Source organism: Homalodisca vitripennis, chromosome 1, assembly GCF_021130785.1.
Source record: "Homalodisca vitripennis isolate AUS2020 chromosome 1, UT_GWSS_2.1, whole genome shotgun sequence".
Lineage (NCBI taxonomy): Eukaryota > Metazoa > Arthropoda > Insecta > Hemiptera > Cicadellidae > Homalodisca > Homalodisca vitripennis.
Genome location: NC_060207.1, coordinates 228,882,626 through 228,908,825, shown reverse-complemented (window position 1 = coordinate 228,908,825; position 26,200 = coordinate 228,882,626). Strand labels below are relative to the sequence as shown.

At 39.5% G+C, this 26,200-nt stretch overlaps 1 protein-coding gene across 2 annotated transcripts in view; it reads right to left on the bottom strand.

Moving 5' to 3' along the window:
• The window catches only part of LOC124353126 (lysine-specific demethylase 3A-like), a 281,811-nt gene that overhangs the window by 9,179 nt on the left and 246,432 nt on the right, over window positions 1-26,200 (bottom strand). Inside the window, exons 8-12 of one of the 2 annotated variants that reach the window (XM_046802970.1) lie at window positions 17,688-18,654; window positions 11,984-12,149; window positions 7,814-7,915; window positions 4,923-6,987; window positions 669-909 (exon numbers count right to left, since the gene is read on the bottom strand). In XM_046802970.1, the coding sequence (XP_046658926.1) occupies window positions 669-909; window positions 4,923-6,987; window positions 7,814-7,915; window positions 11,984-12,149; window positions 17,688-18,654 (3,541 nt within the window). The remainder of the gene's footprint in view (window positions 1-668; window positions 910-4,922; window positions 6,988-7,813; window positions 7,916-11,983; window positions 12,150-17,687; window positions 18,655-26,200) is intronic. The other variant, XM_046802971.1, reaches the window with a different exon arrangement.

Below are 26,200 nucleotides of genomic sequence, written 5' to 3'. Positions count from 1 at the left end.
TTGATTAAAAAAAGTGTTTATTAGAAAATTTTTTATGGTTAATTTTTACAATATAGTGCAATTCTACGTTTAATTCTGAACACAAAAATATATACTCTTATTTATATTGCTTTTATTTTATATTTTTAATAATTATTTTAAAAAAACCTTGCGCGAAGCTCCAAAACAGCCCGACACTACAGGATGAAATGAACGCCAGTTCTAGGGTTAAATAAAATTGCCGTAATTACCCTCTCCCTCTCATTAGTGAAATTACTGATTTGTCCTATTATCAATGGAAAGACCATATGCAACTTTCGAATAAAATAATATACATTTAAATTCAATTTTGAGATGGCAGAAATCAATAAATATGAATTTAAAAAAATGCTATTAACATGTATTTTTTTGACCAGGTTTGTCTTACAATTCTGAAATATGGATTCTGGGTTACAATATGCAGGTGTAATTAGTTTGTAACCAGAACAAAAGGGTTGAGAACCACCAAATAAGAAATTCCAATGTTTATAATTTACTTCATTTCTAGTCCAACTGTTACAATTATTATGCAATAATGATCTACAAAAACTTGAGCTAAGTAACGCATACAACTTAAAGCTGAATTTACATAGAAAACCTAACTAATAAATAAGATAATTAAAGAAGGTGCAGAGGAATGTGCATCGTACCTGAGTCTCCGGAATGCGTAGAACCGGCAGAAGATGTTGGGCATGTTGCGTGAACGCTGGTGAGGCGTCCACCTACACTCCCTACACTTGGCCAGTTTGGGTGCTACCTCAAAACACGGACCGTCTTGCAGGAAACTCTCACCGGTCTTTTTGAGCTGCCCCACAGGAGGTTTGGCGAAGGGGTCGCGTTGGGGCGGTGTTGGTGGCTCGTCCCGGGGCTTTTTGTTGCGCGGCTCCTCACCTAAACACATCACACCCTGAGCATGTTTCATGCAAGTCAAAGCATTAAGTGGTAGTAAGATGGCAAACAATGTTCATTTTGCCCGTGCTAGATTCCGAGTGAAGATACACAAATACTAATATAAACTGTTAAAAGACTGGCTTCAGCACTAAAGCACTTAGACCTGAAAATCTTTTAAGTCATATGCTTGTGAACGAATATCATCGGGCTGAATAGAATAATAATATTACAAGTGGTGCACAAGATCAATACTTTATCCGATTTCCAGTGACTAGAATTCAGTCCTCATTAGGAACACCTCAGCCACATTCCTATTCTTTCAACAACAAGAACTACATAGATCAGTATTTTATCCAATTTCCAGGGACTAGAAACCAATCCTTATCAGGAACACCTCAGCTACATTCCTATTCTTTCCTTGAGCACGAGAACTACACAGATCAGTATGTTATCCAATTTCCAGTGATTAGAAGTCAGTCCTTATCAGGAACACCTCAGCCACATTCCTATTCTTTCCTTGAGCACGAGAACTACACAGATCAGTATGTTATCCAATTTCCAGTGATTAGAAGTCAGTCCTTATTAGGAACACCTCAGCCACATTCCTATTCTTTCCTTGAGCACGAGAACTACACAGATCAGTATGTTATCCAATTTCCAGTGATTAGAAGTCAGTCCTTATCAGGAACACCTCAGCCACATTCCTATTCTTTCCTTGAGCACGAGAACTACACAGATCAGTATGTTATCCAATTTCCAGTGATTAGAATTCAGTCCTTATCAGGAACACCTCAGCCACATTCCTATTCTTTCAACAACAAGAACTACATAGATCAGTAATTTTGTCCAATTTCCAGGGACTAGAAACCAATCCTTATCAGGAACACCTCAGCTACATTCCTATTCTTTCCTTTAGCACGAGAACTACACAGGATCAGTACTTCATCTATCAAGCGACAAGAAGTTAGTCAGTATTATGGATAGAAATACTTTACTATTATTTCCTTCACATTTTAGAACATACATTGGAAACTGTTCACCACAACTTATTTTAAAATATATTTTGTGTTGTTTTAATTTTGGCCTAAAACATTTTAAATTTACTGTAACTATTTTTTGAGTACATTAAATACTATGCATGCTCACTGAAATTAAAATGCTTCAGACGTGTACATTAATATTTCTTTATAGCCACCCTTAATTTTAGTAATTAAATAGTTACTTTACTTCTTTCAATTTGAATTTGCTCATATTTAATAAAGTAAAAGTACATATTGAAATATTTTGACCCCTCCAATCAAACACATATGAATTTATTGTATTTACTACAAAGTAAGCCTTTCAATAATTAAATCTGCATTGTAATGACTAGCATTTTCTTGTACTAATTAGGCCAGAGTCTTCAAGTGCAATTATAAAAACCAAGTCTGTTAATATAATTGACACACACAGGCATAACTTAAGCAAACTAAGACTGTTATCTACATGATAAGAGATAACACTTAACCTCATTAAATATGTACAAGTATCAACAACTTAACCTTTACTCCACAATTATTGTTGAAGGCAATATTTCAACAATAACATTGTACTCAGTTGAATACCTTGTTATTCAATGAAAATTCCTTTTACAGCTTTTTTTCTGAATGCCCAATTTAGAGTGTTACGATCAGCTGTTTTCCAATAATAAATTACGCAGTTATTGATCTCAATTTTGTAAAGAAATCAAAAGCCTAGAAAGTAATTATTACAAATTGCTTCCTAAGCATTTCAATCAAAACCAGACTTGTCCTTGTAAATGGACGGTACTGCAGATGAGTAGAAAGAAATTCTGACGAACCCACTTCATTAAAATTACAACAATGAATTATAAATGTTGGTAGAATGGGGTGGTACCAGTACTGAATTATGATTAAGTAGTTTACTTAATATTTGAACAACAGCTTGACAGTATAATCAATCTCTGTTCTATCGTGACAGTTCAATTCTCTACACAAAATAGCATTTCATTTTTAATTATATAGATTCGGCCTACCACAGATTTCATATCTGACATACATACAGGATGACAATTAAGTCTTAGGACGACTTTACAATTTTTAAACAACAAGATATATCACAACCAAATTTGGCGTACCGTTAATGGTAGTAGTAAGCTATTTTTCTGAGTGCGTGTTGAATTGGATGTCACCTTTGACGGCCCGTAAAGGGGTAAGGAGAAAATCTTTAATGACAGCCTATGTTGAGTTGTACATAATTTTAAAGGTCTAGTTTAACTGAAAACAATGCTACAAACAAACCGGAGTTTAAAACGTTGATCCAGTCGGAAGAATTGCTGTTTAAAATTTTTAATGAAGAATAAAAAGGATTATTTAAAAGCAAATGGTAACATTTGTCACATTTTGTCAAGAGTGTAGTGGGATTGTAACCTTCCACATTTGTTTATCGTTGTCCTGTGTGGAAAAACTCAAAGCCTTTCCCACAACAATTTTAAATGTTTGCTGTCATTAGATTCAGTTCATTTTCTTAGAAAATTTGATGTAAAATTAATTCCGCTAATATTTCCATATTAAATGACCAAATCTGTGAACTGATTATAAATATGAAATGGATGCTAATGTAGTTTATAGAGTTTCACACAGTTAGTGAGTCTTCAATGTAACAAGATAACTCTGGACTAACTTATGTAACATTTATCTTATATTATCAATGAGTGGCCCTCATGTTACAAGATGGCCTACAACCATACCCAAGACCTTGACTGAAATATGGTAACACTGCCAATGAGATGGCGATTGGTTGTTAATCTTGGACTAAAGAATATATTTTGGACTTTGTCATCATTTAGTAGAAACATATTTGATCTTAACTAAATAGAGGATTCTGCAATACACATTTTTGTAAAAATGGTGGTGACATTATTTATTACGGCTTTAATTGAAAACGTAAAATCACTGATAGATTTACGAGAACAAAAAAATGAACAATGAAAACAATTGAGAATGAAAACAGAGCCCTGTGTGCTTCAATATACAACTGTCATTTCTTCTGACCATAACACAACTTCCTGTTACCCCTAGTTTAAAAGGATTTATAAAATTAGAAACAAGCCTATCTATAAAATTTATAGTGGATTATGTTTTACAGTCCAACTGAGATAATTCTTAAAACACTGTTTTTTAATAGGCAGTTAATTGATCATATAATATTTCAAATTGCTCAGATAAAACAGAAATTACAGATATTGGCTTGTAACTGCTCGGCTTATCTTACAACCTTTCTTAAAAATAAAACAAATTTTGAGAAATTTTAAATAAAATTAATAATTGTAGAAACATGACAGAGATTTTATACTGAGCAAGATATTCTTTATACAATATTCAACTTTTTATAAATATCAAAATTATGAGGAGGACTTGACCTTGTTGCCTTGATTATATTATCAGTTATATAATACACAATGAAATGATTTGGATGTGATAAAAATATTTTGGACAAACTCATTATAACTAGGAATAGGTTTTATTATTTTATCTTTTTCATCTTTCACAGAGGTCATAACATATTCAATGAATGCACTGGGAGACATTTTATTTTTAACATGAAGTCTACTACAGACTCGTAGTTTTCTTTAATTACATTCCAGGCTACCTTACATTTGTTGGCACTATTTTCAACATAATTAACATTATACAATTATTTTGAATCATTAATTACAATTTTGTATTTGTATGTATATACAATTTTTGGTCATAGAATTTTAAATTCATTAGCCAATTTTTCATGTTTGGCAAACCAACATGAGTGTACCAACTATGATTAAATTATACATTTTGTTTGATTGCCTTTTATATAAATAAAAATCTTAAGTTATTTGTAAATGTATTAAAAACTTGTACTAACAGCTGTTTGAGCCTACTTTTTTTCCTCAGACCTACCTTGTTATTAGTCAACTAAGCTACTTTATACCTTAATCAATTATTTTTATTTGAATATTCAACATTAAATCTTACCTCCTTCGTTTTTTGGCTGGGTTCCTTGGTTTGTTTTAGGCCTCCGTCCTCTTTTCTTGCCACTATCCTTTCCGGACTTTTCATTTTGTCCACCAGCAGCTTTCTTACCACTGTCACTGTCCTTATCACTCCCACTTTCTTTATCACTATCGGTACTACTAGCGGATAACTTTTTTCTCTTGTTCTCTTCGGTGGCAGGTTTTCTACCACCTTTCTTTCTTTTCACTTTGGGAGGCACTCTTTTAGGAGGAGAGGCCTTCCTGTCGGGGTCAGAACTCGAGGAGTCGTCAGCGTCCGGGAGCTTCCCCGGCGTGTGACCGTTTAATAAAGGAGTTTCTTTCACCGTTTTTCTACTCGTTTTCGGTTTTGTCTTACTTATACTGTTAACAGCCATAGAACCTATATTATGTAAGGAAGTCACAGCACTAACACTCTCAGTCCTTTCCACTTCTTTCTTGGGAAGTGTTAATGGCAACGTCACACAACTACCGGAACCAACAACATCTTTATCGTCCGTGCCGTCTTCACCCGAATGCCTTTGTAACCACGCTTTTTTCAATTTATGAACGGGATATGAAGAAGTTCGTGGGGGAGGGCCTGGGCTATTGGACTTTTCACTGTCGATACCACTAGGAGGTTTAGCGGGTGTGTTGGGGCTAGGACAGGCAGGAGGGGCAGGCGTTCCCGCACTTCTCGGCCTATCCAGAGTGTCGGCCACTGCCGTGTTCACTACTGTCGTTATCGTCGTCGCCGCACTCGCTAGTAAAGGACTCGGTTCACTGACTCTCGACAATACCGGTTCCTCACTCCGCCGTTTCTTAGCGTCTAAACACTCCTGATCGTCCGTCAATTTTCGTTTTGGGGACGAACCTCTGTCTTGGTCTTCCTTCACTCCGAGGTCGAGAGGTTGTGTCTGGAACGCCGCGAGAGGTGAGGATCTGGAAGGAGGCGATGTTGGAGGTGGCTTCACACTAACGGCCAGACCCGGGCCCTGAGGGGGCTGGTAGAGGCCGTATACAGCTTTGGAGTGAGCGGGAGGTGGAGGCGGCTGATGGTCTCTGGGTACGATCTGGTGAGACGGCGGTGGGTGGTGTTGGGGCAGCTGTTGGTACGGTGAGGTCGTCAGTGGAGCTTTAGTCGAGGTGAGAGGCAGTGGACTAAGTCTCAACTCTTGTGACCGACAGATCGGTGTCCCGGTGGAGATACCACTGTTCGGCTTCCCGTAGATGTGAGGTGGTGCCGGACTGCTGACTTTGGGTTTCGGTGGCGTTGTAACCGGTGGTGCGTAGTGCAGTGGTGGAGGAGCGGGAGCGGGGTAGGGGTAAGAATTTACAGTCGCTGACTTGGAATAAATTAATGTTCCGGGTTGGTACTTTTGGTCAGGAGAGGAAGCGTGAGGGTGAGGTGACTGTCTCTGAGGATGCGGGTGTGGGGACTGTCTGTGAGGTAGAGGAGGTTGGTGGGGGGACTGGCGGTGAGGAGGGTGAGGTGACTGTCTGTGAGGAGGAAGAGGTGACTGTCTGGCCCGCTGGTGTAGAACCGGTGCACTGTTGTGGTTATGGACTTTGCTGATGCTGGCCAAGTTGGCACCCTGGTCGAAGTGGTGAGCTTGGTGAGGCAGGAGGTGAGGTGACTGGGAGGGACTCCGGTACTCGTACTTTATCTGAGCACCCGAGGGGGCCGGGGGTAGGTAGTGGGGTTCCGACACTCGCAACTTAGTCTTGTCTATACTCGCTTTCTGTCCTTCATTCTTCACTATCACTGAACTCTTCAAGTCGGGCATAAGAGGGGGAGGGTTCGGCAGCCCCATGTCCCGCTCCACGGGGGAACTCTTGGTGACCACCAGGGACAACGACTGTGAAGTTTTCACTTCCTGCTTCACCTTGGATGGGTCATGGTGGAGGAAAGACAATGGGTTCTGATAGGCCGAGTAGTTGAACAGATTGAGGTTAGGTTCTGCTCTCGGAAGTCCTGATGACACCTGAGGCTTGTCCTTGATGCCGATGACTTGCCTGTGAGCAGGGGGAGGTGGGTATTCCACCTTAGCAGCCACAGATTGTCCTCTCTGAAACAACAAATACGTCTGTAATGCCAAAATTCTAGTAGCAAGAGTCCACAATATGCCAACAAACTAATTACAAATGTCTTTTTCATTTCAAATTTGATTCCTATTTTTAATTTGAGAATTTTATACTTTTTTAGGGCAGATGCTGAACTGATAACATACAAAGTCAACTGCTGTTGCTATAAGGTATAAAGGAGCAAAAAAGTGAACAAATACTCACTACTTATCCTATGAAAAATATTCTTTTTAAGAAACAAGAAATTCTTTTAGATATAAAAAACTATTATCTGTACACATTGAGTCAAACAAGTCTACTCCCCTAGTTGAAGTGTGTAAGAAATGGATAGAAAATAAATGAAAACATCAAATGCTTCCGTTCAGATCGCGTAAAAACATTTCTTAAACAAATTATCTCCTTAAAATATTTTGGCGTCTCTGTGGTAAGCCATATTCAGTCAGTAGATTTTATACCGAAACCTGTTGACTGAAGACAGCTCTCCACAGCAAGTTTTAAAATATTTCAAGACAATAGTTGTGTAAGCAATGTTAAGACATTGTGTGAACCGGGAGACTTTTGTGTCAGTTAAACACTGGCCTTGTAAGCATAAGAACTAAGAATAAATAATTGCAGAGCACAACTGTTGATAAGTATTGCACACATACGTATTTATATCTTTTGACAGCTACAAATTTAACTTGTATGAAACAATACTGGCAAGATGCATTTACATACACTATTTAGTCTTACATTTCACATTCACTGCAAGTTTACAGAAAAAAAGAAAAGAAAAAGAGAAAAAGTAAAATGTCCAATCAGAGTATTTACCCTATAAATCGAGTTCTGCAGCTTCTCAGACATTCTTGTCGAATCACGTCCGAGCATTGGGCCTACAGTAGCGCTCAAGGGGTCCCAATAAGAATTCATGTTCTACAAAAATTCAAATTTGCAATTACAAACCGCCTCAACAATTAAAAAACACTATTGAATTCTAAACATCAACAATACAAGGCAAACTACTGTACATCCTCTGGTGAATTGTTTGGTTTGAAATTGCTTCATAAATTATGGTGCTTTAAATACAACACAGTAAAAGGAACATAGATATTCTAAATGCATGGAAAATGTTTACTCTCTCGGTAAAAATGCAGTGAATGTGAACAGTGTATGGCTTCAATTACTTATTTTGACAAACATTGTGATGGTGATGTAAGTTAATCTGCAAGATAAGATAGCCAGTAATGGGAACATATTAGAGTAACACTCTTCTTTGTAAACACTATCTGATGAGTAACATCGGCATTGGACTTTACACAGTAAACTCTGTAACTACTTGCATTGACAATGATACAGACTAGTACTCCACTTTACATATGATGATTGATTACTCGAGCTTTATCTAAAGAAACATTGATATTGTATTTCAATATTTTACAAAATTGTAATTTCCTTTTGCATCCTATCCTAAAAGAGAAAACCATTGACATAATTCTATTCAATTCTATGAATTACTAAGGGGAGATTGTGTTTTATAAATAATAACACAGCATTTCATTACAATGATTCTATCTACAAAATTCTAAAAAGCAATTGACAGTAAGCCATGGTAATTTAGGTGAGGGCCAAAATGGGAAGTTAACAAAGGAAGGGTTAAAAGTAACGAAGAGTAATTTTCACTCAGATATTTGTTTACCTTGACAAACCAACTCAGTCAGTCAAGTAAATATAAGATAAATCAGTACTAACCAACCATATCTGGCTGAAAAGTATATTTGGATTACAGTCTCTTTATCTTGTCAGCTGACTGTGATGTAATTAAATATTATATGTGTCTACACTTTTCCTCACCAGAACTAGTACAGCTAAAGTATCTTTCTTTGTTAGAGGAAACATTTTTTACCAATCTTTCAAATAACTAGGGCACGTACTTAAATAATGTAAATTTGCTCTTGGCTCCCACACTAATAATTGTCAAGTTAAAACTATAAAGCAATAAACATAACTTTGTTCTGAGCATGTTTGGGAGCATGGTTTACAAAATATATAGTTTTTTTTATTTGTTAATCTATGTTAGGAACGGAATAAAAAATGAGGTACGTTAAAAAGGTGGAATAAAATTATTAATATAGTCCACATACTTCCTGACACATACAAATAAGGGCTTTAGCATTTCATAAGTAGCCAACATCACATTAGGATTCAGTGTCTGTATTGTTAGTATAAAGATTGTAATAAAATCAATTTAGTTAAATAAGATTTACAAAATTGGCTATACCACATTGGTAACACAGTCAATGACCAAGTTCTGTGAGTGAGTAGTGTTATTAACCCCCCCCCCTCCCCCTATCCACTTCTTTTGTGTAGGTTAATAGTGTGAAAGAAGTTCTTATGTGTTATTGTTGAATCTAATATAAAATGGAGACCTTCTGTATTCACATTTCCACCATTTCAAACTGCTAGCTACTAGTATTCAGTCTTAAGTAGTATTCACTGTAAGCTTTTGTTTAAAAACAAAAACCTTACATTTACCTTTCGCTTTTTATAGATTGATTGATTTGCATAACAAATGTTTTAATTTGTCTAAAATCCTGCATAAAACACTCGATTGATCGATCAACTAAGAATGGAAAATTTATTAATCACCATGACTGAAACCATCAGAAATTATTCTGAAAAGGGTAATTTTTTTATTTGTTACCTTATTACTTGAAAAATTTAAATGTAAGTTTAAAACTTTTCACATGTATTCTGTTAGGTAACTGATATATATGTGTAAATGTGAAAGTAACTAGGCTAACAAACTACATTCTTAACAGTTCGCTAGTACATTTAATATAACTGGCCATTGACTGATTAATCAAGACGGCAAAAACATTTTATATAAAAAACTAGCAATTACCCACGACTTTACATATGTATGAGCACTTCTAGTTCGAGTGAATTATAATTCCAATACCAATGATAAGTTTTCCTTATTGTCACGATCAAGAAAATGTGTTAAAAAGTCTACATTAATGGCCATTGTTATTTACTCTAGTAATAGTATTTTTTTGTCCCATAGTTGATTTTGCCTTGTTTCTGATCAAGAAAATGTATATACATACACAGGTCTAAAAAGTCTACTTTTATCAAAAGACAACTAAGATGGATTTTACAACAGTCCTTTAAATTTATATTAAAAGTTAGATAGTAACTTTTTATTTTATTTACTTTTTTTTTGTACAAACGTACAGGAATATTATCCCAAAACAGCTATATTTACAATACAATCTGCATTACAGTACTGACCAAGCACTGTATACTTAATATTTGCTATAATGTACAGTTAAAAGTATATTCTGACTAAAACGTTTAATGTTCTGATGTGAATATTTTCTTACTCTATGCTTTCACTCAATAAATGTAAACAAATTGAAAATAGTGGTTAAATTAATTAAACATATGGTTGTACAGTTATAAAAGATGTTTACACAGAACTGTTGATTAGATTACATTAACAGGCTCTTTCAATTAATAACATTTTAGAGACCCGAGATAAGATATTTCACAACTTTAGAAACCAAGTGAGTGCACCCAAGAGAATTTTTTGAAAATTGCTATTTTCATAACAAGGCCCCTAGAATGTCCCCATAAAATTTCAGTACAATCAGTTTAAAAGTGTATGTGCGAAAGCATAATAAGAAACAAAAAGACTTAACTTTCACATAAACAATAATACTTTGTTTGAAGGTTATTTTTGACGATGGAAGGATTGTGAAGGAAACAGGATTTTTCCGGACATTTGCCATCGTTCAGTGAAACAATAAATCAGTAACACTACGTTTCGAGATCTGCAATCTGATCTCTTCTTCAGGTAAAGAACTAACCTAATACATAATATTACGAACTAGGTTAAAATAAACAAATCTTACCAAAGCGTTGTGGCACGCCTAAGTCAGGAATCACAACCTACATGTTGTTTGTCAACTTCACTATAGCAAATAACATACCTTATTTTTATATGATCTTTTATATCAAATAATTAGACTATTGGGTATTGTGGCATAATTAATGTTGTCTGTGGCCTACAAATTACACAGATTATTTTAGATTTCATACTTAATAATTGTTTTGAAAATAGATGTAAAATAATTTATTGTTATTAAGGATAACTATTATAATTCCGCTGTGCACAGCAACTAGAAACTGACTCGTCACCACGCACAAGCCTCTATGGCCCATGTGGGACTAATTTCATTTATATTATGTGTACTGTGCTTGTTTGCAAATTTTGAAATAAAATTGATTTTGATTTGATTTGATTTGTATGTGTGAAAGCATAATAAGAAACAAAAAGACTAACTTTCACATAAATAACATTAGTTAGGATGTTGTAATAGTAAAATAGTCTATTAGACATTTGTAAGTTCCCTCAACTAATCACATAATGAACAACTATAAAATGTCCACTAAGAATTTATATCTTTCCTACAGTAATTTGAAAAAGGTATGTCTTGTGCCTTTTAGAATGTAGTTCATATTCATTAGAAACTGAATAACATTAGAATGACCCAAGGCCTACTAAAATAGCCATCTTAGAAACAGTTCATTGTCTAAAGATTTTCTTTTCTTAAAATTAAAAACACTGCTTAGACATTGTATCTGCACAGATTATGTTACTGAATGGATTCCAATAAATCCTACTATAGCATATTTAAATGTGGTAATATACAAAACATATAATAGATATATCAAAATACCTCAAAAATCAACATATTAGTACTGTTTTCAAGTTCAGCAAAAACGTGTTCACGAGCACAGGCACAGACAAACTGAAGCTTTCATATACAATACAATAATAGGGAAGTTCTAACAGAGGCAACCAACCGGTTTGGGGAGGGGGGAGTCGTGGATCAATACTCATAGTTGTCCTACTACTTCAAGGTCATTGACGTGTCCCTCTTTGTTTGAAACCTACATTTACTTTACGTTCTGTAAAAACTTTACTAATCAACTTACCTTAGCCTGTGCCAGCCTAAATGATTCTTCGAAATGTTTATGGACCGCCTGCTGCGCCTTCTCCTTCTCTAACCTGTCCCGTTCTTGCTTCTCTCTCTCCGCCTTGATCTCTCTCTCCCTCTCCTTCTGCTTCTCCAGCTCTCGTACCTCCTGTTCTCTGCGGTCCCTGTACAGCACAATTGCTCATCACAACCTTGTAACACAGCGGTGTCAGAGTTCAGAGTACACTTACAGTACGTACTCTAGCCTCGCTGGGGACCGACTGCCGGAGTCCGGGCATGCGCACGACACAAGGGACCGGACGAAATCGGTATCGACGTGTAGACCCTCACCCTCCACCCCTACATTACGGTTCTTCATCAGTGCATGCCAACATGGCTGGCCTTCCCCCACCCTTCCCGCGACGACAAAACTTCCTCGTCCGACTTTCTAACCCCTCCGGCGTTTTTCAACAAACCCTTTGCTCCATTTCCACTGTATGTCATTAGCGATTCCACTTTCACTTTTGTAAACATTATTTCGCCCTCTCGACAAAGTGCATAATGCCTAATTCACGACTGAGCAGAAATGGAAGCGGAAAATTATCACAATTATGCCACAATAAGGCTGTTAGCTAATATGTTAATGTCAAGTTTTACATTAATTGGTAAATAATACTATACAGAAACTAAAGGAATAATACACGATAGCATAACTTGGATAAAAGGCAGAACACTAATAAGGTCATGATACCAATCAAAATTGTTGCTCTCAAACAGTAGACCTGTTCTGCTGCTATTGAAAAAGAGCAAGCGAGTTTACAAGTAAAACCCATAGATAAATCACGCATTATACGTAAATTAAACAAAATAAATTATTTACAGGCAGTTTTCAATTGCATTAAAATCATCAAGCACTACAATATAACAATATTATTGTTACCACGCTTAGTGCTAAAGTCCAATACAGACACCATAATAGTTACGGCACACTTGCCAATTCGCAGATCCCATACTTTGTGCAGTCTAAGGTATGTCCAGCTGGTAATACAAAGTGAGAAGAAAGAATGCACTACAGACACAGAAGTTGGCGAACCCAAACGGCACAAGTACTGTGCCAAATCCACTTGGCAGCTGGGCATGTTGCAGTACCTTACACTAGGATATCGCCATCATTCAACCGCCACACTGTTTCTCCAGAGGTCCCTGGCGGTTTGCTACGAAAGCGTCTAGAGTCAAGAGTGTCAATAAACTACAATATAATCTTAGTAAAGCTCAAGCCCATTAAAAATTTCCCTATTGATGTCACCAAAAACATTCATGGCATCAACAATTAATTACGTTATTCTAATTTGTTTTCTAGACCATTGCCAATTTACAACCATGTTGGAAAAGCGGGCAGTCAGGGCCGTTATTAGAAATGAATTAATTACGTATTCCCTCTCTGCACTCCTTGTTCTTTAATCGACACAGTTATGTAACACGGTCTTCAATCTGCTTAGATTACTTCCATGACCGGAACATTCCAGGCCACTAGCCTAGCACCTAGTGTATTTATCTTTCCCTCCCTGCATCACTGGCTATACACACGACACAGTTATGTAACGTGTTCCTCAATCTGCTTAGAATACTTCCATGTCCGGAACATTCCAGGCCTCTAGTCTAGCACCTAGTGTATTTATCTTTCCCTCCCTGCATTACTGGCTTTACACACGACACAGTGTTATGTAACGTGTTCCTCAATCTGCTTAGATTACTTCCATGTCCGGAACATTCCAGGCCACTAGTCTAGCACCTAGTGTATTTATCTTTCCCTCCCTGCATCACTGGCTATACATACGACACAGTTATGTAACGTGTTCCTCAATCTGCTTAGATTACTTCCATGCCCGGAACATTCCAGGCTTCTAGTGTAGCACCTAGTGTATTTCTTTCCCTCCCTGCATCACTGGCTATACACACGACACAGTTATGTAACGTGTTCCTCAATCTGCTTAGATTACTTCCTTGCCCGGAACATTCCAGGCCTCTAGTGTAGCACCTAGTGTATTTATCTTTCCCTCCCTGCATCACTGGCTATACACACGACACAGTTATTTATATTAAATTAATATATATATATATATATATATATATATTTTGAATGCGATTTTCATCTATTCTGCTGATGTTTAGGCCTTTCTTCGTAGATACTAAAACTTTGATTCTAAATTCTAGCTGTTTATTTATAAAAATGTAAGTAACTATTTAGTGTTTATACTATTTTGACAGCGATTGCAAGGATTAGATTTAGTTATTTTAACATCGAATAAAAAAATCCATCCATAAAAGTAAGTAGTTCCCGTTTTAGGTTTTCGAAATTACAAATATAACCCTTAATTAATCAAACAAATAATATTTCGATATCTCATCCAACCAACATTGTTAAAACGCGTTTCATTCAAGAATTCAATCTAAGAATATTGACCTACAGTTTATTTAAACAAGGAAAGAACAGAAACAAACTAAATGTCGCACGGACAGTGACGGCAGGGACTGAACTCTCGCGCAATAAACTACGATAACGTTAGTGCGAATGGGTCGTGACCAACGAACTATAATAATGGAACGCGCTCTGGGCCGGAGAAACCGAGCCGAAATCCTGGGCTGCGTTCCGAAACTGCAGGCGCTGGAAAATGGGCAAGAACTCACTCCGCCCATATGGCAGGCATTATAGTAATGATCTAACATCACTTCTAGACAATAATATTGTTAGATACCACCATTTATTTATTATTACAAATGTTAATAACTGCTTTTTACCGTGGATTTTTATTTTTAGTTTAAAAGACAGATTTTTGTACAATATCAAAATAACTGAGATTTTGACTTGGTATTTTTACTTATAAAGTTGGAAACGAAGATGTCTGTAAAAGATGTGAAACGAAGATTAAAATATTTCCCAAGTTAAAAAACAACATTTTTATTGACAGTATTTTATTTCAAAGTAAACTACATAAAATTTACAAACATGACATACTTAATCTACGTGTTAGAAAATAAAATTATTTTTACAACTTTTGCTGTATTCCTAAGTTGGGTGTTTTTGTAATGTCAAAAGTTTTTTGTTTCGCAATGTGATGGGATATTATAAAAAAATAGCTTAATTACAGTTTTAATTAAAAATAACTCGTTGGCTTCCAGTGAATTCGTCATAAGTTAAATGCCCCTTGAAAACGCCCTTGAAAACACCTTCTTTCTGAAAATAATCCTCCTTCGTTTTCTCCAGTGGCTGTTGTATATGAGATGGAAAATAAAAAAATCTTTGGAACTGCTTCATTTTTTAGACATTTTCGTAGTGTGTTAGGCAAAATTAAATGGTAATCATGTTCTGTAAAATGTTTAGGCCTACTGCATAAAACAGTATGTTTTGTTGGCTTAAAATCTACTTTAAGCCTCTCCAATAATCCAATTTTTTAGTAAATTGTCATCATTCAATGGGAAGCCAAAACAAACAAACAAATAATAAAATACAGGTAGCTGAAAATCACAAAGTTCCCAAAATTATAAAGTAGAGCAGGTAAGTATAGACTGCTTTTAGCAATGACATAAGTTTATGCATTCATAAGAGCTATAACGACCATCATCGATATCTTGGATCAATGCCGATAAAATACGAGTAATTGAGTGATAAGCATGTTTTATTCAACTATATAATTATTGTTCATGATTAAAAAACGATAGCTTATTAATGTACTCATTAAAAGTCCTTTTTAACTTTTAATTATTTGGATAACCCAGTTTAATAATTTGGCATTACAGAACATAATATTGGTGAAAATTACTATTTTGGAAATTAAAAGTAAATAATGACATAGTTGATATAGTAAGAGCTTACTTGTGACAAGAAATGTGGCTGCTTTTAGTCCATCTGGACGTGCAGTTGTACGCAGAGCAACTCTTCACCATGTCACGAAATAACAAACATTACTAACATTGACAAATAAAAGGAAAACAAACTAGTTGAGTTGCTCAGATCAGACGTCTTGACGGAATAAACAGGAAGAGTTGCCAACAATGCAAATAAAAACAATGATTTGTGTTTCGGCATGAAAAGGCGTGATGCCGTATCGTCCCGTTGATCGCCGCTCAACTCGGTGAGTTCTTGCCCACTTTCAGCGCCTGCAAGTCCATGATACACCAGTAACGCACAGCTGTGTGCGACCGGAAAACACAACATGTGGCTTATGGGCAGTGCGCGTTCCAGTAGTATAGTTCGTTGGTCGTGACCGCGCATGTCTGTGGGTCACGAGTCATGGCAGCGAGCATCGCGCACGCGCACTGCACCGTGCACCCCCCCCCCCCGTCTCTCCGCGCCAGTTCTCTCCATCTCTGTCAGCCACATCAGCTTACCGCTGGGATCCCAGACATCACTTTCATTTGTGGGGTAAACAAGTTTCTTTCTAAAGGAATCGCATGTACTTCGATTGTTCTTGAAGCGATATTAATTGGTCTTCTTCGTTCGATAAGCTTTGTTATTTTCTTAAGCAATTATCTCGACTTTTTTTAAGTACCTCGCATTAATTCAGCCCATGAACAAGGTGACCAAATTACTTAGTTTAAGGATTCAGTAAACCTCAGTAAAACGATTTATTGTTTAATTTTGATGCTGGGTCAGTTTTGTGTTATTGATGTAATCATTTTTACTAACCACTATAATTGTAATTGTTATTTTAAGCCCATCCAAAGCCATAGACTTTAAATAGAGACAATAAATAAAATAATAATCTTTAAATACATAAAAACTTATTCATATTGTATAACTTGTTACTTGCATTATATTGGACTCTGCTGACAAGTTGTATAACTTAGCCAAACCAGTAATGAACCAATTTAGTATAAATAAATAAATAGAGGAATAAGAAGAGAAAAAGTAAAAGCAGCCTATAATACAGACGATAAAACATAAACTAGCCCAAAACCGACAACAGTCGATTCGCTCACCCTAATTTTGGAATTGATAGTAAACAGTTCAAATCCCTTATAGGCTACCCTTCATACGACCAAACTCAAGAACAGGCATCGGATACTGTTATAAATAGGTAGTTATTTACTACATGCAATTGCGTGTATGTTATATATTCCAATAACTTTCGATCAAAAGTATTGGATCTTAAACCTACCCGCACTCGATTACACAAATTACTCAACAGTTAACCAAGACATGGCAAAGTATACCCAACAATACCGGGACCAAGATGTTTGGTGAAGGGCCACTTGGCTGGTATCCGCCGCCGCAATATAATTAAGGCGCACATACACGCAAACAATCCTCTTGCCAGTTCACAATACACCTGCCAACGCCTTAGTCTCAGTCTCAGTCTCGCAGCACTTAACTCTGAGAGAACTGTCGTCCTGGAATAGCTCCGAGAGTTGGCACTCTTGGCACTCACCTCACCGCTACTTCTCTCACACCAATTGGAGAACCGTGTGGCCTCTCTGGAGGATTACACGTCTTTGTCACTCACTACACACACTAAAACACCATCTACAATTGTCGCCAATTTGGCTGCTCTGAATCATCAACTGGGAGTTTGCCATATAACATTTCTGATTGAATTTAAAATCCAACCAACTGAACCAAGAATCAATAAATCTGATCAATGATCCTCGGGAATACCATTAGGGCTGTCAGCCCCCAGATAAAATATTTCGTTTTTATATTTATACCTATAAATATGACCTACCTGATGAGCCGATCCTGGCGGTCACGGTCCTGGGCGAAGGCCCTCTCGCGCTCCAGAAGCTCCTCGGCCGGCGTAGGGTGAAGGTGCGTATTGACAGGTATCTGAGGCGGATATCTCGGCTTCCACAACATGTCGGCCACGTGCTGCGTGTAGAGGTGGGTGGCTGGGGGTGGCAGATGGTGCAGGGGATGGCCCATCATGGGCGGTGGGGGCGGGTAGTGTGAGGCCCCCGGGTTGCCGCCCTGAGGGTGCGACATGAGCAGCGTCTGATGCTGCACGCTGTGGACGTGCCTCACCTCGGCTCCGGGTTCTCGCCAGACGACGGGTGAGGAACTCTTGGTGGCGGGGGCGACGCTCTTGGCTTGGGGCTCGTCACTACTGCTCAGAGCGCTGGAGCGAGAGCCAGACCTCTCATCGCCACTGCCGCTGCGCAGGCTACTCACTCCGGAGTCTGAACGGTCGTCCGGGAAGCGCAGTAAGGCCGATGCTGCGGAACCGTCGCCGACCAGCTCCATCCTCTCGGGCGAAGACGAGGGCAGCGGGCCGTCATCGTCGACCGCCGGGGGAAACTGGGATGTCGGCTCGGCCGGGACTTCCGGGTCCGGCGCGGTCACTGGTTCCGGGACACTCTTGGCATCGTCTTCCTCGATCACTGGGGGCGACGGGGGGGACGGCGACTGTGGCGGCGAGGGGGAGGGGGAGGGACTCGGCACTGCCACCGGCGCACTCGCGGCTACACTCAGATCCTTGTTCACTCTCCGCAGACAATCTTCCACTCGAACCTCCACGAGTCTCCGGAGTTTACTGTTGTTCGTGTCCTCCAACACTTTCTTCTTGGCAGGTCGTGGTTCTACGGCGCGTCGCTTCTTCCCCTTGTTCTCTAGGTCCTCCTTGCTCCTGGCCACCGGTACCTTGGTCCCATTGTTTTTCCGCTTGGCTCTAGGCTTCTTCTTTCCGTCCGGTTTATCTGCAACAAAGGATAAAATAAACGATTTGCTCGACAGTACCGTGAACATATATTGCGTATGACACGAGAGTAGAGTGACAGAATAACGTTCGTTAATAGCTCGTGCAAGCAGACGCCCATCGTACCCGACTGTAAGTGACAGTATCTACACAAACATCAATGTATGGCGAGCGGACAAGGCACGCCACCGTTGCATCATGGCGGCGCTGCACACGCACTTCCGGCCAGCCACATCACGTGACATATCATACCAGCCGGCTCCACTCCACTGGTTCTTGGTACTCGCACATGTTACTTGGCTGTATCAACTATTGTATTCCGCAGCTGGCCTACCGATCTGTTGGTACAAGCAAACATGACTGTTCAATGTCGTGAGGGGATATAAAACAAGTGCCTTAATATTAACCCTTTCGCTGCCAGGCTATTTGCTCACATCCTGTTCCAAAACTGCCAAGCCTGTGACAAGATGCATGTCTTCAATTATTTTTTTTAATTCTACATAATAATTGGTACAGCCATGACTTGAAATCATAATAAAGATAGAATTAAATTAACTGTTCTTCTAAAAAAAGATTTTGTATTAGAAATAGAATTAACTCTAACTTGAAAAATATATCACTTTTATTTAAAGTGTTTTACATTTCTTGACTTTGACACCAAAAAGAGTAATGAAGATCGTTCAACTGTAAAACGATTAATCGATACAAAATATCTATCAGACTAGAGTCATAGGTTGTTGGTCGATGAATGCAGACCTATTGGGTGACCTGTATTCTGTACTGTTTTTGTATTAAGTGCATGTTTTAGAGTTAGTGAAGCTGACACACAATATGGTGGTTGTGATTCCTGACTTAGGCGTGTCACAACGCTCTGGTATGATTCGTTCATTTCAACCCAGTTCCTAAATATGTGTTAGGTTAGTATTCACCTGAAGAAGAGATCAGATTGCAGATCTCGAAACGTAGTGTTACCGTTTTTGTATCACTGAACGACAATGGCAAATGTTCGGGAAAATCCACTTTCCTTCACAAAATATATTTTGGAAGCAATAACAAATAAACCATATACGATGTAACTTGTTGGAAGTTTTCCAAAAATTTACTCGTATATGTACTTATTTTTCTTACGGAATTATCTTGATTCCAAACAAGATGCACCCTTAAATGCTACTCTTGATATATCTTAATTATTATTTTTGCAAATGTCCATAAAGCCGAGCGCCGAAAGGGTTAAATTAAACGGTGAACATCTATTTAAAGCCGAATGTAGATTTCCCGCTATCCGGCAAGGAAAGTCCAGTGATCTGCCGCGGTGAAACTCACAAGGCGAGCAGGGATCACGTATTACTGGTTGTTGGCAGGAACCCCCCCCCCCTACTCACCGCCGCCCGACAACAGCAATGAGGGCCAAGTGAAAATCGATACGGAATGGCTGGGAAGTTCGCTGAGTAGGAATCACGTCACGCCGACCGTGGACATTTGCTGGCACGGAACACTGCAGCGGGCAGTCAATTCCTGCCGTAACCGTGAACTTCCCTGAATCTCTTCCCGAAAATACGGATAAGTGGTCCAAAAAGAACTCTTTGACCGAGGACGGAACGGCTGACAGTGTAGTCTGCAATAGACTCTGCCTAGAGCCAAGTAACGGTACGGCCTTCTGCACTGCTAGTCTTTGCCCCTCTCCCATTCTGTTGCCGCGAACAAAAGCCCCCGGAGAAAGCAACCGTTGACTCCACGGTTGGCTCAGGGGGGTTCACCCAGTGTCTCTTTACTCGACCGACAATTATCGGTAAAGTTGTACTTCCGCAGGGTAAGTTGGCAGAAACGTATCTCCTCAGGACAACCCAACGGGGAAAGAGTGAAAACTCAAAGCTCGATATAGTTGAGTAACAGTGCCCAAGTCGGGGACAAGAAGAAAGGACTGGTCGTGGAGGATGTTCTCCGAGAATGTATATTTTGTTGCGCAGCACACGTGGTGTTAAGATAGGCCCAGCGATTCATTATCAATTTTAACCGTTGCTGACAACTACTTGAAATTATCAACATAGTCTGTCTCAAAAATATCTGTAAAGCTACAAAACATACTACAACACATTAATATTTTACAACATACTGTAGGCCAGTAAAAATATTCCATTCATTCTTACCTAATTCTATATAATAAATGGAGCGAAATACATACATTTAGACCATAATATTTAGGATCACATGGCTTTTTGGTTGAATTCGTATACAAATGTAGACATAAATATATTAGTTTAGGCTATCTCTCATTAAAGACACGCTAATTTTCATAAAGTACAATATATGGACCGACAATACGATTGTAGGGTTTCACGTAAATAACTTGGGTACGGCACTTGACTTTCCCATCTACTCTTATCTACATCTCCCACATCGTCACCGCTAATAAATACAATAATCAGAGTAGAAAATGTTACTTTTTCAGAGACCATCTGCGGAATTTAGAATAAAATACCGAGGTGTAAATTTTAACGCGTTTACCCAAAGTAAAAAAGTTCATCCAGTAACCCTACCAACGATAGGGAAATCGCTGAATGGCAATTCCAAAAATGGATTAAAGGAACGGTCCGAGGAGAGCAAGCGGAAGAGAAATCGGGAAAAGAGATCCACGGCGCCTGATATATCTTTACAGCGGCGGCGCAGCCTACAGTGTGGGCGAGAAGTGCCAACACAGTGCTGTGGGGAATGGAGCAAGGGGCACCGGGCAGTTTGAATACATCAATTACACCAATTGGACCGATTGGTGACGTCATGACGAGATGACCCCGGGCCAAGGTCACGTCCGGACACCATGTCACGTAATAGTTGCCCAAACCCAGAGAGAATCTTCACTGCAAGGCGCACTGAGGCGAAAATCAGAACAAAAAAAAGTATTCTTTCATAAATCCCGGCCTCTAGTTCTCATCATACATTCTCATCTGAAAGTTGAAATGGAATTAAACAAGATAATTCGATACTAATACCTCTCAAAAGCCATTTAATTTCAAATAGTGACAAAACAAACTAGCTGTCACACAATAGTTCCGTAGCGTTCCAGATATGTAATAAGACATTCCCATCTGAGGATCAATGTTTGAAGGACCAATAATGTAAAGAAAGAGTCCATTAAAGTTTCACACTGAGCTTCTACAACCAGGCTTATTCATGGTATTCGAGTGCCAAAGTCAAGGACGTGCAAAATTCCAACACAATCCTACGTATTAGTGTTGTTGCGTAATAAAAACATCCAAACGGTCACATCTATAGCACAATTCTTTCAGGCACGTCTACGAAAACAATTGTGGAATCGACAGAGACGAGAATTTTCACAACCTTTAATGCTTAACCCATGTCGTCGCAACGCGATAAAAGCGTTGCGCAATCCTCTGGTAGTAAACAGACCAATAGCTACACCCCTGCGCGCCGCCACCTTCCAAGGAGAACCGGCCGAATTCATCGGGCCGGAAAAAAGTGGCAACCGGCATCATATCATAAAGCAGAGTATAATCTGACTTGTTCAGGACGGTGGGTAGGGTAGAGTAGGGTAGGGCAAAAACTGGGGCCGGAGTGGCGGCGCCATGACCACATGCCAGATGGACAGCAGATAGGCGGGGACCGGCCTGAATAATGTATGATGCCGGGAGAGGGAGGGGGGCGAGGGGTATTTAATCCGGACAAACCGGTTCACAGCGAGAGGGGCGAGGGGGGGCGCGGTCGAGTTCAGTACACTGTACACGGTGACAGCACGGCGCTAGTTTACATACTCATTAGTGTCCAGGGCCGATTGATTCATCCTTTTGCTCCACATTCACTATTCCTGGATCGCACACCGTCTTTCGTGCATTTTGTGCGTCGAGTCTTCATCATTTAGTTACGGAATTCCAAAAATAGGTAGTCATCATCTTTTATTGAGATTATGCTGTGATACGTTCAAGGCCTTTACATTTTGCAAAGTCTGTATCACTCTTAAGAGTTTGATCACAGGTTGTTTCGACGAGAAAGCTCAGTTTATTATACGTCAATTTCGAAAACCAATTAGCAAAGGCAGTTTAACCAAGCGATGCACTACTTTAATAGCCACCACTAATATCAAACTTTAGCAAGTATAGTTTTCTGCCTCCTAAAAATCTTTTGTTGTTGGAACATAGTATCTTGTACTAGTCACAAGATTCGTCGGTACAAACTAACCTTGGCTATTAAGAAAATTAGCATCTCTTCATTCCTCCCCCGGCGTGCACTGGAAATCATTTTCAGAATCAACAGAATCTTGCACTCCTTGAATCGATACAATCCCATGTTTCCCACATACAAATAGCACTACAGTACTCAGTACAATCAGCTGTTCAGTACCTTAACCTGTCAGTATTGGCCATTAATGCCGAAAGCGACCTCTGCCAGTTCCCACTTTCTCCCAATTCCATCGGTTCCCAGCTCCTAATCGCCTCGATCTTCCTGGAAACTCTACTCCGTTCACTTCGACTTCTGCACCTGTACGTCTTCTATAATAACCTGAACACTTTGTGATTAATTTAGGCTCTTCTAATTCGTGTCCGACCAAACTCTTAAGTAACGTCCTCATTTAAAAGAGGATCCTTGGAATGACGCGAGTTCGTGTTGTTAAAGAACATCATGTCCAAATCCGAGGTAGCTTGCAGGCCAAGGTCCCGTGCCCGAGACGAGAAGCCAGCTAAGGCCGTACCGCCGCCGTCGCCATTGTCCTCAGAGGCCTCGAGCGGTAGGAAATAAATTACCTCCTTGAACAACAAGGATTTAACGACGTGTCATGAAAGGGAACAGCCTGTGGATACGGACGCGCTCTGGTGCAGGTGCCGCTTCAACATTCGGGCTCGCGCCTCGTTTGGAGCTACAGTACTTTCCTGCGTCATCTCAAATCTTTCTCCCTCATACTGTAATGACATGAAAATGCAACTTTTATTCAGTACCTAACGATCTCGTCTCACCTTTTGTTACAATACTGTGGAGTTTTGAAACCATCTTTTCCATCGCCGATTTTTGTTGTATTGCATTGTTACCCATATTAAACATTATACCAATAACGGCAACAATGCAACACACACGCAGAGCAGAGCTTGGACTGTGCACACTACGGTGACCCTGACAGTCCAGCCATGATGTCTGTGTGAGCGGTACGGTAGAGGTCTGCCAGCTATTTTAATGCACTTGGCCGCTGTCCAGCTGGCAACCATTGTTCTGCTAACGCCGCCACCCCACCACCCTTCGTCGCTTCCAAGTAATCCTGGAAAATCACGGGTCTTCCCGATCTCGGCGAGGAACTTGGCTCGTACTTCTGTGTGGCCTCAACTTGAACGACTCATTGCACCCGTACCATCTGGTCTACATATTGCATGTGACTCCTGCGGCACGCGAAGGAAGTGGAGACTCATTATCGCGATCCCACACTACACAAATTAGCGGAGGCGGGGTGCCACGTTGCGAGGAAAGGAAGGGCTGGGATGGGACCGGCTGCGGTGAACAAACGGCGGAAGTGGCGCTGTGAGAGAATACCAACACGGGTGTTTCAAGGCTGCCCGGACCGTTGTGTAACCACGGTCAGTAGTCAGTATGTAACTCGCTGATTAATCCATACATGATGTGCACTCTTTGTGAATACAATCATAAAGCTCTGACTGTAATTAAACACTACTTTCAGTGGAAGTTTCAAGGATAAATATTCCGAAAGTTAGTTATTTAGAATTGAACAGCACAATACCTTATTCCAGATTTACCCCAATGGTCCAATTTTGGGCTCTAAAGTGAATAAACACAATAGGTGCCTTAAGGAACATTTCGGACATTCTAGCAATTTGTGTAATACAAAGTTGGATAACTGGAAATTATAACCCTGAGGTTATCTGATCTATCCACAAGTAGATTGATGACTTCTCGGGTTATAGGTCTGATTACGACGGGACATGGTCACCTGAGGAAGCATCTTCACAGAGTCGGCATCCTTCGGGAGGAGCCGCTCTGTAGAATGTGAATGATGAGCAGGAGGAAACTGCTGAACACTTGCTGTTTGATCGTCCTGCAACAGCAAGGGAGCGGTATGCCATCTTTGGTAGTTTGGACAAGGGTGGTGAATTTCCCCAGAAGGATCTGATAGGTTGCTTTCGGCGGTTTGTAGAACTGCTGAAATCATAGACTGGTAGGCCTCATGGTGTGCAAAGGGCCCTTGAGGCTTAAGTGCACGGCAATAGGCCGCCCCAAAGAAGAAGAAACTCGTTCCAGGACTTTGGATGAAAACTCGAAAGTTCTCGAAGAATTGGAGATACCCTGTACTGGGAGAGAGCCGATGATGACACTGTTGACCTTGAGCCTGTGTCGAGCGGAAGAGCAATGTCACTGCCGGAAGTACGGGGACACAATTGTGTAACAGCCGTATCGTATACACTGTAATGGACGCCACATTGTGGTCGCTTATCACGTTTTGTTATCGCAACAAAGCTATCGCTACTACCTATAAATAGTAGTGGCTTTCTCTTTCTAACTGGACTGACTGACTTACACTCACTGTCGCCGCTTATAGTTTCGCCACTCCACACCGTACTATATTTTCAGAAACGATTGTGCGATTACTGAGTGTGTGACTACATCATGACATCAGGGCGTTCAGAAACATTACATTGCAATTAATCGTGAAAGGAGCCTACATTTATGTTAAACTCGTACATTTTTTTATTTTCCAGAGCTCTAGATGTCCTACTTGAAATTAATTCCAAATTTCACCTTCTAAAGCCTTCAACCCTGGGTTATGCTCGATAATTTTACACCCTATCTATTTTTTACCACGGCTTAACAATCCAACTACATAAAGTTCTAACTTATTAGCAAGTCCAAATAAAAATAAACACCTATAAACAGTTGCAACAACTGTTTTTTTTAATCTGAAATTCTGTAGTATCCAACAACTAGCGATAAAACACGCCCATGATTACACTAATCCTCATCAGAAGCCAAAGATCAACGGGGCATCAGCTGGTACAGCGAGAGCTATAATTACACAAGTAATCCCAGCTGATAAATAATCACAGAACAAACAGCAATGTATTCAACTGGTTGCGTCATCTTTACTCTGGACACGTGATCGAATCGTGATGTTTCTTCAACGGAAATTGCAAACAATTTTAACCCCATCACTGAAACCAATTTTTCAAGAATTTGCCCATGCAAGAAGATGCTATCTGAATCTACACGTACTTATCTAAAGTTTACAATTCGTATCGTTATTCTTCTGGCAATCTGCCAAATATCAACTTATCTTAACGTTGACCTTGTGACAATTACGAAGACACTCGTCATACTTGTCGAGGCAGTGACAAGTGGCGTGGCTTGCGCTAGTTAGACACACGCAATCGCCGGAATTATTACTGAACGCACACAGCAGTAACTTATAACGCCAGTTGTAGTCAGCCCATTAGATTACGTAAGCTAAGCGATTCGCGGGCCAGGCCAATCTTTCCTCAGTGACTCAGTGAGTCAGTCCGTCATGTGACCGACGTGAGTCACTCTTGCGATGCAGGTGC